At 35.7% G+C, this 17547-nt stretch overlaps 1 protein-coding gene and 1 pseudogene across 1 annotated transcript; both read right to left on the reverse strand.

Moving 5' to 3' along the window:
- Positions 1-6937: 6937 nt before the first annotated feature.
- Positions 6938-7602, reverse strand: LOC126621223 (ethylene-responsive transcription factor ERF096-like). The gene has a single exon (XM_050289624.1). The coding sequence runs from the start codon at positions 7598-7600 to the stop codon at positions 7166-7168; it is 435 nt and encodes a 144-aa protein (XP_050145581.1). The 5' UTR covers positions 7601-7602; the 3' UTR covers positions 6938-7165.
- An 8119-nt stretch (positions 7603-15721) lies between these two features.
- Positions 15722-16509, reverse strand: LOC126621221 (60S ribosomal protein L10a-like; annotated as a pseudogene).
- Positions 16510-17547: the final 1038 nt, after the last annotated feature.

Genomic DNA, 17547 nt, shown 5'->3' on the forward strand with positions numbered 1-17547 from the left:
TCTGAATTTGTTCCATAGTCTCCAACTGTTACTGTTGATTTTTTTTTTTCATAGAAATTATCATTTGGTTGATTTAATTCGGAGTACAATCATAATCTTGAAAGATGAGATATTGAATAGTTTTAAGAAGATTGTAGTGCCAAACTAATGCGCTGCCCAATTGATAAAGCGGGGATATTGCTAACCGATGAACAGAAAATTTTCATCTTAGACAAAGGACTGAGAACCCCTTGTTTCTATGATCCATTATCCCAACCAATTTTCATCTTAGACAACATACAAATGGTAGTTTTATTAAGTTATTAACACACCACAATTTGTTGAACACATTTCATTTAAAAATTTAGAAAAATGTTAGAGATATCATATTTTGTACTACATTAGTGTACAATCTAATGTGACAAGTGGTGTGTGCTACGTCAATTAATTATTTCATTGGATGTTAATCGTATGCATTACTTGCCATGGAGGATGTAGAGCGACGACATAAATTTATCATTTTATATTGTTTTTGTTTGACAATTTCCAAGAATTATCTTGAAGTTTGGTTTTGATTTCTCTTTAGGGGGAGTTTGCTAGTTTGATTTCTCTTTATAGGAGAGTTGCTTCATTTTAATTTTTTTTGTTTTGGTGTACATCTCTTTTGGATCTATGTGTGAAGGGTGGAGCTGTTTGATTTGTTAGATCTACTTCACTTGGTGCTCTGAGATCGTGGTGGCTCATGGGCATCTTTCTCCCTGTCCCAATATGATTTGAGATTTTTGTTCTCACATGATCGCTGTGTAACACGAGATTTAATGATTTTATTGATCTGTGCAATCTTGCGGTTCCTAACACACCCCGATCTAAATCAGGGCATGCTGGCCGTCACGTGAGAGTGACGTAACCATGTGCACAATGCGGAAGCAAAAGAGATATAAGGAATTTCAAATGAATAAAAACCAAACTACTAGCAGTACTAGCTAAGATAAAGTGCTAGTACGAGATTAAGTGTGAAATACACAACTAGAGCATAAATAGCCTAAGTGCAATCAAGCATAACAAGTACTAATTATACAACACCCAAGGGTGATCCTACATTTATGATGTTCTGTCAGAACCACCGTTGAAATCCCCGTGAGCCACCAAAGCACTTCTACCTAAATACTTGGAGGGGCGCAAAACAGAAAGTGTGAGTGGGCAAAAACAAAGTTTTTCAAAATCATTTCATTTCTCAAAAGTTCTAACCCCTCGCGGTAAAACCTGTATAATTTCCCAGAAAAATATATATACTAGAACAGAAAATCATGCTCAAGATGAAAATCCATAGAAGTATACCATGTCAAAGTATCTCAATGCAATGCCATAAGTAGTCCAGAGAAAATATATCAATGTCAAATGTCGCATCAGTCGAATCCTTCTAACTCAAACTGTATGGCTAAGTCTGTAGCTCATAACCAATCTCAATCATATCATATCAAATCCTGCACATGAGTCAGAACCACCTAAAGTGGTCTGTACGACAAGACTAGGTGTAAAATAAATATGCTTTAGAGTTACGATCACGTGAAGACTGTGCGAATGAACACGAGTCACCTATGAGTTAGAACCACCTAAAATGGTCTGTACGACAAGCATGTGCACCTAACTTGGATTTAAGGTAAGCATATGGTGCGGGAGGTGAACATCATGTGAAGGACTGTGCCCTAACTCTGGGCGGGAGCACTAACACCAGGGTGCAGGTTTATGAGCTCTCAATGCATCACATCATATCTCACATAATTAAAGCAATCCCATATCTTTAATTTATGAACTTACCTGGCACTTACATGTGCGTCCGCAGCACCAATCATAAATATATGCAACTGCTAATGCATAAATAAAATAGGCAGATACTTTGCATGGTATTTCAAAACGTATACTCATTCAAATTCATTTTCTAAGCAAAATCTCAAGTATATAGGTATATACGGAAAACCAAAAGCCCACTCACTGATATGTCGAAGGGTCGTAGCCCCCTAGCCTCGATTGATGACGCTCGTCCTCAGAATAGGTCTCACATATATGCAAAATAATTGAATAAACGTTATTTAAAGCACATACACAAAACTAGGAAATAACTTCTCATACAATGCTCAAATGGGGTATTTGAATATACCACCATGACCTACTCAACCTCAGAAACATTCCCATATTTTTAGAAAAAATTTCCGATCACCCACGCGCCTTCACTCGCCGGCCAAGGCACCGCCAGACGTGCGGCTCACGTGCAGGCACGTGCCTGGCACACCAAACGGATTCCCTAACAGCGTCAAGGAATATTCCATTAAATATAAGCATATACCGTTAAATATACATGAAGTCGTTAATTGCCGTTAGGAATATTCCGTCAAAGTTGACAGAATATTCGTCTTCTTCTCCGGTAAGTCATCAAATTCCGTCGCCGTCGCCGGAAACTGGGAAAAATTTCTAAACTTCATATCTTCTTCATTTCTCAACCAAAATTCATGAAACTTAAACCAAAATGAAGCTTACAACGAGAAGAACAAAACCTTACCAAATTTAAGCCCTAAAATTCACGGGATCGTGCCTGAAAAAGGCACGATAGTCTGACCAACTCTACAACTCGTCGAACATGAGCCTCCCGACATCCAAATCGCTCCAAAGTTATTCCCCGAGCTTTGTGAAGGTGTTTTAAGGCTCCCTATAACCTTAAAATTCCTAGAAAAGTTCACAATCATGAATGCATGAACAGTACTCCAAATCAGGGTTCTTGGGTTTTCGAGGGTTTCACGTACCAAAAATGGTATAGAACAACTCCTGAACTTACTAGGAGTTCAAAGATGCCAACTACACCTTTGGCTTGGAAGTTGTCGGTACGTTGTACGGAAAATGGATAAAATCTGAGATAAGGGTCAACGGGTTGCTTGGGTGTATGTGAGTGGTCCTAGTTTGGGTTACCAACCAAAACAAACAAAAGCTTAAGTTCTAGTTAGGTCCAAATTTTTTAGAAACTTAACATATTGGACCATCTCTAAAAGCAGGTCACACACAGCACACCTCAACGTCCAAGGGAAAAATAGACATTTCACACTGACGATAAAATAATTCGGGACGGGCTGTCATAGTTCCTGATGAGCTCGACTTTCTACAAGCACTTGAAGTTTACTCATTGTTTTGCGATTGGTGGTGCTTTATTGTAATATGTTTAGATCTAGTTTGTAGGAACTATTGTGGAATTGAATTCTTCATAATATATATTTATAATGCCCTTTTTTTTCAAGAATAATGCTTGGTTACTAAAAAATGACTAAGAACTCCTACTCAAAATTTTGTGTTCGAATCATACAGCTTTGTACTTATGATCAGAAACTGTTCATATTATGAATTACTTTGTAAAGATTATCTTTACAAAAAAAAAAATTAAAAACTAAGGTCGTATTGTCAATCTATTATAGTAAATAAATAGATGGTTCGTAAAGTTTTTACCAATTTCGTTCATCTGTTTTATACTATTCGATGACTAAACGATCTTAGTTTCAATTGATTTTTTTGCAGAGGCGACCTTTATAGAGTGATTTACAATATGAACGATTCCGATCATAAATACAAAGTTTTATAAATGGACATAAACGATTTTGTGTGGAGCTCATACTCATCTCTTTTGAGTAGCCAAGTATTGTTTTTTGAATAAATAAAATATTTATTTTCAAAACAAACAACAAACACTTTATTGTTATTGCTTATAATAATTATGACTTTGAAAACCAGGAGCATGATTTGAGTAAAAAAAAAATATATAGAAAGTCTAAAATAATTTTTTTTTGTTTTTGTTTTAGCTAAAATTTAGGGGGTGTATTCAATTGGGATTTTGAGGGATTTTAATTCTTTTAATGAATCTATGGGTATTCTTTTAAGTGATTCTCTAAAATTCAAGGTGTATTCAATTAGAATTTTAAAATTTTTTTTTTTTTAAATCTTTAGAATTCCGGATGTATTCAATTAGGATTTTAAAGAAGTTTATAACATTCCAAGTGTATTCAATTAGAAGTTGATTTTTTTTCAAGAATTTGAGAAAGTTGAGAAATTAGAGGGAATTTGAGAGATTTAGTAGTGTATTTTAAGCATCCACAAATCTCACATTTCCCCATGAGATTTCGAGGGAATATTTGAAATCAAAATTTTATATGGAATCTCTACAAATCAATTAAACTCCATAAAAATTCAAGGATTTATAAATCGATTAGAGTCTCTCAAATTCTCAATTGAATACACCTCAATATAAAAATAGTTAGTATGATCTAAGATGCTCTAAGTCCTGACACAAAAACCTTTGTATTTAATTTTATTAAAGTAATGCTAGAGAGACTACATATATTATATTGGTGTACGGTCACATGTGACAAGTGATGCATACCATCAAATATTCAATGAAATAAATTTATTAATTAACATGACATATACACACCACTTACCACATCATATGGTCAAGAAATATGATATAAAAAAGTGGTCTCCCTAGCATTTCTATTTTGTTATGTATCTTTTATACATCACTTGCCACATCATATGGTCCAGAAATATGATATAAAAATGTGGTCTCCCTAGCATTTCTATTTACATTAATTGGTGGGAATAAATTGATATCAAACTTGCCATCTACGAAATTTGAACTTTAGACCTTTAACTTATAAGTGAAGGAATATCACTAGACATTCTTAGTAAGTGACTCTACTATTCTAATTTCTATAGCAATTTATACATCACAGGCTGAAACGGGTGAAATCAAATGGCTTTACTTAAACGCTACTGCAATTACATGCGGAGAGATGATCAAAAGAGTCCCGACTTTTGATTTTAATTATAGACTTATTTTTAGCTATGTCCCTTGAAATTCGATTTTGATTTCACTTTGTCACCTGTAACTCAACAGTCACAACTTTACTTTCTCAAACTCAAAATTCATTCCACTTTGACTTGTGAAATCCCTTTTCTCTCGGAAACTCAAAAGTCGGCCTCTGAAACGTACGGGGGACCCACCACCCAATGCACATGCACCAATGAATTTGATTATAAATTTTCACTATGCGTTAACATTCAACAATAAATAAGAAATATTAAGTTTAAAAGAAGAAATTAAGAATTGAAAATTTTTGGGTTGCTGTGCTTGAGTTGCAGAGATGAAAAATATAAAATAAAAAAGAAATTGATTAGCCTTGTGCACCCAAACCAAACCACACATAACGGAATTAACATAATTAAGGCAATGTGAGCAATTTTGAGTTTTATAGAGTAAAATGACAGCTGTAATACCCTGAAAATTTAAATATATGAAATAGAATATTCATATTTATGAATATGTGGAGAAAATCGAAAATAAATCGATTTATGGTTATGAAAATTTAATTGAGGAATTTTAAAATTTTGTTACCGGAAATTATCATAATTTACGTATTTGTATTATTGAGATTTTATATTATTTTTCGAGAATTTATATTAATTCATTTGAATTTAGATTTTAATTAAACTAATTACGAAGAGTGAAGTTTGAAAATTAATTATTTAAAATCCGTACACCAGAGGTCACAATTTATGTTTTTAAATAGAACTTGATCTCACGAACACGTAGAAGCAAACCGTTCGTGAAACAGAATTATAACGAAAGAGTTATTAACGTTTAAGGTTAGGGACATTTTTGTAATTTTGGCTTGATCTAGAAGGCTTGAGATATCCGACGGGTTTTTTGCCCATTTTTCCTGCGATTCATGGTCAACCACTTCTACCAAACACCTACCCAACCTCCCATCTACCATTTCCATCCCAAATTTGATGAAAATTGGCTTGGTATTTGTGAAAACCGCACCGATGGGTCTACGAGGTGGACAACGGCAATTCCGCCATTTGGGAAAGTAACACGGTCGACTACCACTATAGTTTGACTCCTAGTGAGGGAGGGAACAAAGCCCAACCAACCTTGGGGGCGGTGGAGCACCGGAGGTGACAGATCGAAACCACTTATTTCAAGGGTTTTCGGCGGTTCGTGGGAAATTTGAGGTGTTTCCTGGCCAAATTGGACTTGGCCACACGTATGAAAATTGCTCCCCTCACTAAGATCTACTTTCCTGTAAAATTTGGTTATTTTTGGAAATAGTTAAATTTTCCGGCTAGTCGGGGCAGCCGACCGCCACCAGTGATGGCGCGTGGCCAGTGGGTCGATGTTGTTGTATCATGCAGATTTTGATATTTTAAAACCCATTTTTGGTAACCATTTGGTGTGATTCGATTGTGAAAACTAATGTTGAATATTTTCGTTATTAGAGTATTTTCGGAAATGGACAAAAGGATGAATGGTGAACTACAAAAGGCTTGATCCCGCTTAAGGGTATATAGGCAGCCTAACAGAGTTAGATGCAGCCTTAGATAATCGAGTTTTGACCTCTTGTTGGGAATTAGAATGAAGAGAAAAAATTGGTGTTAAATTAAAAATATAAACAACAATATTGACCTTTTGTGAGTAATTAAGGAACTTTAATTAAAGAATAATGTGTAATGGTAGTAAATTAAACAAGAGTATTGAATTGGGCCTATCATTGGAATAATTTCCCGAAAATAAATATTTCGGGGGTGGGGCATTACGATAGCTTTTGTGTTTCACGAGGCAAAATGGTATTAAAATCGAGTTCTAATGGGTAAAATGGAGCGAATTTTAAGTTTCACGAAATAAAGTGGAAACTTTCGAGTTATATGGGACGTAGCTACAAATAGGTCTTAATTATATTTATGACTTTAAGTCTTCAAATATAGTGTAGTCACCGGTAGGTTTTAGGTTTGACTTGAACATGCAAGAGGCAAATTTAATATCAAATTATGTTTGATTTATTGTGTGACTATAGCAACAAAAGTAATTGTTGGATTTAAGACAAAAAAAAAAAAGCCACTATAATAGTTGATCAATAGATTGATAACACATGTCATCTTCTGTACTCACACGGAAGCAGTCGCATCAGTGTTTTATTACATCATTCATCTAAACGACTCAAAACCCACACCGCCGCCGGAACAAAGAAACTCGGGTTACATTTGCATTGTTTATGGAACAACTGAGAAAATCTGAAGGCACATTGTAATAATAGAGTGCGGAACAATTTGGGTGCTTAAATTTACAGAGCCAGAATACTAAAGAATGCTACTTAATTTGTTTTTCTTCGTTAGTTTTGGTATGATTGTCAAAATCAAGAAGGTCCTCTAAAACACTATCATCTAAACACTCAAACTCGAAGATTTCTCTTCCGGATTCCGTCCTGGTCACATTATGGGGTCTCGAAGACGACGACAAAGAAGATGAAGACGAAGAAACAGCAGCAGCAGACTGATCAGCATCTTTCAAATCATATTCAATTGGAAAATTGAGGATTGCAAGAGGACCCCTCATGGAAAAAGCAGCTCTATCATAAGCCCTTGCAGCTTCTTCAGCAGTGTTGAAGGTGCCAAGCCACAACCGAGCTCCCTGCCTCGTCGAATCGCGTATTTCGGCTGCGAATTTCCCCCACGGCCTTGTTCTCACACCTCTATACTTCACATCTTTCTGTCCCTCTTCTTTATCTTTGCCGCCTCTTTCCATGGCCTAGTAAAGTGAAACTAGTGAATCCTCACTCTTGAATTTATATTGGGTTTTGGACACGTGCCTAATTGGGTATAAGTAGAAGTTGACAAATCTCACCAAGATGGCCATTTGATAAAGATTGTTTGCTAGGTGCAAAGTATTATGACAAATGAATACAAGGTGCATGATGGCTTTCAAGAAGCGGTCAATTCTGAGGGTATCTGACAGGACTTTTTTAATAATTTTTTTGTAGTTTCATTCTCACTTTCAAATAGGGCAGTGTCATAATTTTTTAGATTACGTAATTCCTTCAAAATGGTAGTTATATAAACATTTGGGTTTTGGTTAATTAAACTGAAGGGGTCTTAACTCGAGGTCGGCGACGGCAACACAAACGGAAGGGATCTTAAATCGGAAGTCGGTGATGACAAGTCTTAAGGTATATCCAGTATTCCACCTGGTTCCAAGTCGAATAAGAGTGGGAAAGAACGAGAGATAACATGAGAAAGAAAAAGAGGACAGGAGAGAAAAGATGGAGTGCGTCGGTGAAATCACATTGTGGTGATAGAGGTGGGTGGTTTTTGGGTGGTTGGCGTGAAGTTGGTGGTCAAATGCTACACTTACCATTTATTTGTACTATCATTTGTATCATTTCTTGAACAGAGGTAGGTCTACCAATACATGTTGATCTCATCTCTATTATAAAGATAGTACGAATGATTGTATAAACATGTAGTAAGTAACATTTTTGTTTCTTTAAACTATTACATTAGGAATATGTTAGAAAAAATTGTTGACCAATTCATTTATGCCTATCATAAAATACGAAACGAGGCAAATTTTTTTAATTTTAACAAGAAAATAGGCACGTATTAGATTTTTATTGGTTGGGAACTTGAGATCAGCTAATTGTTTCAGTCACATAGAAGTTTTTTTCCAGAAGATGATGGTTTTTGTGTATATTTTAGTGCCAATGATTCCTATGTGTTGGGGACAATAAATGAGAGAGGGTTGGTATCGTCGTGCAATTACATTTTCATTTCATTAATTTTGCTTAGGTCATGTTCAACCGAAAGAGGTCCAGAGGGCTCCCATTAGCCTTATAGCCCTTCCAGAAATTAATATTTTAATGAATAGTGTCAGACCATATTTCTTATCATCTCCAACTTAGGGAGCCAAAGAGTCATAGGCCAAACATAGCCTTGTTGGACTATCTCAATACTTTTTTGAGATGTAATCTCAATAATTTTTCGGATATGATTTCGAGTGACATGTGTCGCTAAAGTGAGTAACTCTCCAGATTTCTTGTTGATATGTATTCTCAATAATTTTTCGGATTGGATTTCGAGTGCCACATGTTGATATGTGAGTAACTCTCCAAATTTCTTGTCAATATGTAATCTCAATAATTTTTCGGATAGGATTTCGAGTGCCATGTGTCGATATGTGAGTAACTCTCCAGATTTCTTGTAGATATGTAATCTCAATAATTTTTCGAATACAATTTCGAGTGCCACATTTCGATATGTAATTGGTTGTGCGAATTTTAGATAGGATTTTTATCTGGGTGACACTTCTTATCTTCAGCTTCCAATGTCTCCAATATCTCTTTCAATAGGGTGGATATTTGGCTATAATTCACACACCTTCATCTTTGCCATCTCCAATATCTCTTTCAATTCAAGTTTTCAATGAATTCCAACTTTGGATCCTCTTTGCATTCCAACTGGGAGTCTTTATCCAATTCCCAATTGGAAGATAAATGGACGCATATGAGACGAGAAGATGAGGAGTCCGATGAAGAAGATAAAGCATGGCGAAACACAACATATATGGCAGCAATGGCTGGGATCATGGCGTGTGAGGCAACTGAAGAACAACCTCAATAGGGTGGATCTCTTGTTGGTCGTTCTTACAAACCACGAAATAGAAAGATGGTGCATGAGACTCTAATGAACAACTACTTCAACCCCAACTCGTTGTACACCGAAGAGGATTTCAGACATCATTTCCAGATGAGGCGTCATGTCTTCGAGCGTTTATTTCATGATGTCCAACATGTTAATCCATACTTTTGATAGATGATGGATAAAGCAGGCCGTCCTGGTTTCTCATCTCATCAAAAGGTTTATATTGCACTCCGAATACTGGCCTATGCCTCCCCAGCTGATGTGATGAATGATACATATGGTATGTCTAAGTCTATATGCCTTGATAATCTTGCTGAATTCTGTCACACAGTTGTTCAAATTTACAAAGATGAGTACCTCCGTAAACCAAATTAAGCAGATCTGGATCGGCTCATTCGCAAAGCTAAAGATCATGGCTTTCCAAGCATGATAGGGTCATTAGATTGCATGCATTGGCAGTGGAAGAACTGTCCCTCCGGATGGTAATGAGGCTTTAGCGGAAGATCGAGAAAGCCAATGATTGTGTTAGAGGTGGTTGCCTCGTTTGACACATGAACCTGGCATGCTTTCTTTGAAGTCCCAGGATCCCAAAGTGACATTACAGTACTTGGGCGTTCACGCCTCTTCAATAACCTGACAAAAGGTAAATCACCTCAACTTGATTACTACATCAACAGACGTCAGTACAATATGGGGTATTACTTGGCAAATGACATCTACCCGAAGTGCGCGACACTTGTCCAAGTAATTGGAAACCCTATGGATGATGCCCAAATGTGGTCTACCTTACACCAAGAGGCATACTAGAAAGATGTTGAGAAAGCTTTCAATATTCTACTAGCACGGTGGAAGATCATTAAGGAACCTGCAAGAGGGTGGAGTCGAAAAAAATTGAACTCCATCATGATGTCGTGCATCATATTACACAACATGATTGTGGAGGATGAATGAGATGGCTATATTGATGGAGAGTCTGATGACGACCAAGATGATCCAAATAGGTCAATGAGGGCTCGTCCAAAAATATATGATGGGCCTAATTTACCTTTGGATACAAGAACTGGTAATATCTCTTTAAACGAGTACATGAGGCACCATAGGATGATACATTTGCATGCCACAAACAAGTACCTACAACAGGATCTTGTAGCACATCTTAAGGCCAAAAGAAGCATGGAGTAAGCGTTTAAGTTTTATGTTGTTAAATAATTTTTTTTAATGTTGTTTAAGTTTGAATAACTCCCCCAAGTAGTACTAGGGTGGAGATTGTGCTGTTTAATATTGTTTAAGTTTAATGTTACTTAATATTGTTTAATGTTGTTTAAGTTTAATGTTATTTAATATTGTTTAATATTGTTTAATGTTGTTTAATGTTGTGTAGTGTTGTTTAATGTTGTTTAATTGCTTAGGTAGTTATAGGAAAAAAATTAGATTTTTTTTTTTAAATTTTGTCCCAAAAAAAAAAAATTCCAAATCTAGCGATCATTTAACGTCAGTTAGCCGTTGCTGGCTGGCGTCATGCTGACGCCAGGTAGTTGTTAGGGTTTGAATGTTGGGCCGGTTCAGGGCTGGCTGGCTCGTTTAGGCCAGCCGATTGGCCTGATTGTACAATTTTGGCTTGGTGGGGCCCACATGTCCTTTGGCCTAGCCTTTGGTTAGAGACAATTTTTGTATCATTTCAGGCTATTTTTAGCCATATGGCCCTCTGGCCTGATCGGTTGAAGATGGCCTTATAGATCAAGACAAGTCCAAAATTTAGGAGAAAAATTATGTGTTAAATTTGTTCAAAAGTGAGATCATTTGGCTTGCAGACGATAAGGATGATAATCTTGCATACGTTTAAGTTGTTAATCAACAAGATTATATGCTGATGTTAATCAGTGAGTGGAAGTCCTCATGGCATGTTTACAAAACAGGAATTGAGGTAGAAGAAAGGAAATCGAATTCTTCAGGTGATTTTCGCGTTTACTAAATCTGGAAATGAAAAAAGTAGTAGGCTCCATCCAACACCTGTAAAAAAACCCTTGATATTCCCGGAATACTGACTTGGATGAGGTATTTGAATTTTGGAAGAAATTACCTTTCAAATGTAGCCCCTTCCATCTGCCTCCCACGATTAGAACACAAACCACTGCACCACCTTCCAGACTGCCAAGACCCACCACCAACCCACCCCAACAGATCCCTTACAGCTCCACCGCACCACTTTCTCCTTATTCCCATTTCTCCTTAATTCAATTCCTCCTTAATTTAATTCCTCTCTCATAATTACGAATTAGTATACAAACAATAAAAGAGCAGACATCCTAAGCATAAAATGTAGTGCCATGTTTTATGTTTGTTTTTGTTCGCTCCTTTCTTGGTGAACCAGGAGCCTGGGAGCAAGATACCAAAATACGGAAATGGATCATCTCGGGATCACTTTCACCTAATCATCCTCGTCAAACAATCTGAGCCCTTGAAATTTGATCAAATGGCTAAAGTTAATAACTTTAGCCATTTGATCAAATTTCAAGGGCTCAGATTGTTTGATGATGAGAATTAGGTGGAAAGGATCCGGAGAGAATACATTTCCCCAAAATACAATTAACTAGCCAGCCACAAGGACAGACCATACAAGGCTTACTGAGATTATTCACATTATATTATATAAAAAGTTGAAAGGTAATGCTAGGGCGATTAAATTTGTATGTTAAATTTTGTAAACTAAATTACATGGAAGTTGATGATTAATTTATTACTTAAACATTGATAAAAGTTCTTATTTTTACTGGTGACACATTATTTAGTGTGCAAATTTTGTTTTAGTTTACATAGCAATATTAATTATATAATACAGAAAACATTGAATAATGTAAAAAATTAAATAGACTCAATAGGCCTCGTATTGTTAAACCACCTTGAGCCTACCCCATTCTTAAACACAAATATATAGGTGAATAGAAAGAAGAAAAAGAAAAATTGTTTGACGAAGGGGGGTAGTGGAAGAACCAAGCTAGGGATGAGCGCGCTAGCTAATCGTAGACCATCGTTTTCTTCCTTCATTTCATAGCTTTAGGAAGGAAGGTTTACTTTTTGGTCGTTTACTGGTATTAAAATGATTGTGTTGAATTTTTTGTGGATATTTGAACAAATACATAGGTATTTATAGAATTTTTTTGGTGAATTTTGATGTATACAATTTTTTTAATTGTTTTAACCGCTGGTTTTAAATTTGGTAGGTTTGTTTATATTCAATCTCAATCATTAAATTTAATGTATTTATAATTTTGATTTAAAAAAAAAAATTGAATCTGGAGTTGATTCCAACCACGTGGGTTGTCCTATCAAAAAAAATAGTTGTTGGTTGGTTCTTTTGCAAGTAGCTGACAACGTAAACAATTGGGTCTCACTGCTGTGTCCCAACCACTAACCTTGGCTAATTTTCTAAGTTAAATTTGGCAAAAAAATAACTTTCAACGTGAAACCTTTTTTGACCAGATGATTGTAGAATCTTTGGGTGAGTTTAAAATAATTTTAAGTTTTAACTTACTCATTGGAGTTGGTCTTAATAGTATACTTTTAGGGACATTTGATCAAGTGAACGAGGCAATGCAATGGTTTTGGCCTGTTTAGGTTATTTTTAATCTCCACACTGCTTCTTGGGCACGCTAGAATTAGATAATAGTGAATTTTTTTCAAACGGTCAGAAATTTTAATTCCCCAATCTCCATCTTTTTAAGGAAGTTTTAACAAAACACTTCCGGTACTGTTCACTTTTAACGAAAATCACTTTTTTACCTTTAACTGGCACTATTCACTATACATTTAAAAAAAACTTTTGGTTAAAAGATAAGTTTTTTTAAACTTGTCGTTAATTTTCTTTCCTTTTAATTGATTTGATTTCAGGAAAAAGGAGGGCGCCAATGGTGCAGCCCATAGAATGGCTAAGTAGGCCTTAGATTTTCCTTCTAATTTTCATTGGTTCGAGGACCCTCTGGATTTAATCCAGGTACCCTATTGGATGATTGTATGTCATCTTCTTAATTCTAATAAAGTTGCTATCGTTTCAACTCCCAAAAAAAAAAAGTATTATATTAACAAGTGGGTTTAGTTTAATCCAGACCATACAAAAAATAAGTTTGGTTTATGACGTGGTCCTATAAAAGGGAAAAGGATTCTCGTCAGATTTTTTTTTTTAAGATTTAAGAGATTTTGTAATTGTATCCGTTTATCGTATATCGTGCAGTTAGAAGTTATTTTAAATAGTACCTAACGACAATCTACAACGAACGGCCACGATTATAAGACCGTCTAGATCTCCAGAAAAAGAATCCAACAAGAATCCTTTTCCCTATAAAATTACACTAATTACTTTCGTAATCAAGGACGTTGTTTCACATAAATTAAAAAACTACACTAATTATTGAAGGTGTGTGCAAAACAGTAGAGTGACTCAATCGATGAGATCACAGAATGAATAGGTTTTTAAATTAATTAACATATATAATGTCACATGTTTCATTTACACCGTATGAACCCAGTTGCAACATCGCACATAGCATCAGGTAAGTGCTTACGGCATCTCTTCATCTCTTGTTCAAGAGATGCTGTAAAACAACTAAAGTTGCATTTGTTTTTTTTAACAGAATTTTATTTTTTAACTGAAGTTGTATTTTAAAGAGCTAAATTAAAAAAATTCATCTCCAAATGATACCGTAAAAGATATTATATTACCGTAAAATGAAAAATCACTATTTAAATTTAGAGCACAATCACTCTTTACATGGCATTTGAACTTGTTGTTGAGCACTGAGCATACTATTTTGTCCAACTGGCCTATCAACTTTGTAACCTTTTTACACTCGTCTTTTTACACACACATACACACATTTTGTAATGAAGAAAATGAACGAATATGATTGCAAAGAAACTCTAAAATGATTATTGTTTAATTCAATGGTCATATAGTTTCGAATTTAGGTATTTTTGGTATACATGATCTTTAAGACGTACAAAATAAACGATTGAATCGTTAAAATACACTACAAAATGTGTCCCCCGATTGTGACCCATGTATATAAGTGTGTGTGTTGGTAGTCTAACATTATATATGTGTACATATAAAATGCACAAATTAAACACCAAAATCTAGATTTTATTGTATGCTTTTCTTGGTAGCCTAACTTTCATTCTTAACCCAGTTTGCTGTCTCTCAACATGGTGTGGGGAAACTGCTTCCAAATCAAGTACGACTGGGATACAGAACACCCTAGAGCAAACTCCATTACCTAAGTTATTAGATGTTGAATTAGGAGGCGGGACTTTCTTGGAGCTGCCAGCGGGCATGGTATCTCATTCAATCCTTCTTCGCTTTGTTTAGCCGTCGGTTTGGTTTTGACCGGCTTCAACCAGCTGGTAGGTAAGTAGCAGCTTTCAGACCTCACAAACTTGTTCCCTTGTTCATATTCTAGGCTTCCATTCCATCCACTTGTGACTTGTTTGGAAATCCATCTTGATCATTAAAATCAGCGTAAATGTCACTTGAGAACAAACAATGATCACATGTTAACTCTAAAGTATTGATCAACCCTAAAAAAAATTAAAAATTAAAAAAAAAAATTAAAGATCATGAGTTTGTTGAGGATACTGAATAAAGTTAAGGTTTCACCATAAAACTAATTCGTAATATAAATAGTAGCCCAACTTACTTATAAGTCTATGCATGGTCCATTCTTCTATCAATGTGGCATTTATTCTTAACATGTCCCTCACGTGTGGTGAATTTTTAGGCCAAACATGTGGACAACATAACTTGGGTGGCGTGAAACACGTGACTATTGGGACTTCACACATGGGATAACCTAGCTCTGGTCATAAAGAAAGTTGATGTTTTCACCATAAAACCAATTGAAAATATGAACGGTACCCTAACTTACTTATTAGTCCATATAAGATCCGTCTTCCCATCTATATGGAATTCATTCTCAAATGATACTAAGTTAAGGTCTATATTTATGCTAGTCAATGCAGTTCTGGCTAGTTTCCTTTCTAATTAACAAACGGACTCATAAACAAGTCGAGAAAATCTAAAATTAAGGTTTCCAGAACATAATAGGAACATGACACGATTGAATCCTAGAGAGGAGTAGTAATGCATGCCTTATTCAACTTTCACATGCAAAACTCATCTCAACTCTACTTCGTGTATAGACAAATGAAACCATTACATCCTACAAGAAGTAAAACCTTTATTCGTAACAAGTAAAATCTTTAAATTCATAACAAAAACATTACATCATAAAAGTAACATTATAAAGGGATAATAATGCATTAGAGAAAACACAACAAATTAAACTCCCTAAAAAATTCCCAAAATAAGCGAAAGTACTTAATAGATGCGATATGGCTTGCCCATAGTAGTCTTCAGGTTCAAGCACCTTACATTTTGCCAGTTTTTCTTCAACAGAGAAACAAGAAAGTTAACGCTCAATTGCATGTTTTGGAAGATCTGCTTCTCTTCCTTGGATACATGCCCTACAGCAACTCCAATACAAAGGACCTTCTTCAGTTGGAACTTGATCGTTGCTTTTGTCTTGGAAACCTTAGACTCGAGGGATTCTTGGTGAGTAACAAGGGTTGGAAATTTTCCTGCCTTGTTGAGACCAGGACCCAAAAGACGGGGAATCTGCTTAATAACGGCTTCTGAAGCCAAAAAGGCATTCTTCGCCAACTTCTTAACCAACCCCTTGTTCTTGTTTAGCTTCTTCAGCCCTTCAATATCCATATATAGTCCAACCCAATCTTTTCGGCCTCCTAAGCATGCTGAGCATCTCCAAGCATGCAGACCTTCATCTTTGGACAAGGGATGTGTGGCAACCTAACAGAACAACTGAAACGTTTGTCTTTTTGGGGATCATAATTTTTCAGCCCAATCTGAAGTTCAATAGTCTCGCTGAAGTTACGTTCTTTTTCCTTGGACGCATTCATGATGATGGAAACACCCTCTCGGAGAGTATCACTCTGAAGTTTGCTCATGGCTGAAGCTTAAGTTGCCTGACCAACGAAGAATTCTGACCTGAAGATAAAAGAAGCGTACAACTACAAAAGAAACACGGGAAGACAATTGAAGTCGTCCAATGCAAAGTAAATGGAATTGAAGGTGCGTATGTGAGAATACTAAAGCCTATTTTTATACTGGTGAACCATCGGCTACCTTTTTCTTTCCCAAAAACAAACGGATCCTAACCAAGTTGGGGGAAAATTTAAAATTAAAGCCTTCGAAACCATAATAGGAATATAGCTGAATCCAAGAGAGGAAGGGAGAAAAGAATTGAGAATTGTTTGTAACCGAATTTATGCTATCTGGTCTAATTAATTTAGCGGTTAAATTGGCCAGATACAAGAATATAAATTAATTCTGGCCAGCATATGGTTTATACCAAGATTCAAGAATATAAATGAATTCTTACCAACATTAATTTAGGATGTGATTTTAGCTAAAATAAGATTAGGGGTTTGATATTCACACATTTCATTTTACTTTTCACACACGTTTCTAATTTTCGGCCATCGGATCGGATGAATTAAAGAAAATCAACGGATAGAAATTAACAAGGGGTGTGTAAGAAGTAAAATGAGATGTGTGGATAGCACACCCCTAAGATTAAAGCCGGAGTATTGATGTCATTGAGGCCTATGGCCGATATGTTTGTCTATAATGATATTATAGCCTATATATATATATATTTTTTTTTTTTTTTTTGAAAGTGGACGATCTTTATTGCGAAACAGAGATCACATACATACTAAGGATAGTGTGGATTAAAGGACCTCGATAAAAATCTTGTCAGGACTTTCAACCCGGTCTAAGGAAAAGAGCATCCCGCACGACAAGAAAGCTATCCTCATATGCCAATACTGAAAAACCAATACAAATTACAAACTTTCATCAACCAAAACACCCATAATAAAATCAGGGGGATCTTCAAACCATAAGAATTGCTGAATACCTCCAATGCCAACCCGAGCCAACCTATGCACAGCCTCGTTACCACCTCGCTTCACATAATTCAA

The sequence above is a fragment of the Malus sylvestris genome, chromosome 5 (genome assembly GCF_916048215.2).
Source record: "Malus sylvestris chromosome 5, drMalSylv7.2, whole genome shotgun sequence".
NCBI classification, from domain to species: Eukaryota; Viridiplantae; Streptophyta; class Magnoliopsida; order Rosales; family Rosaceae; genus Malus; species Malus sylvestris.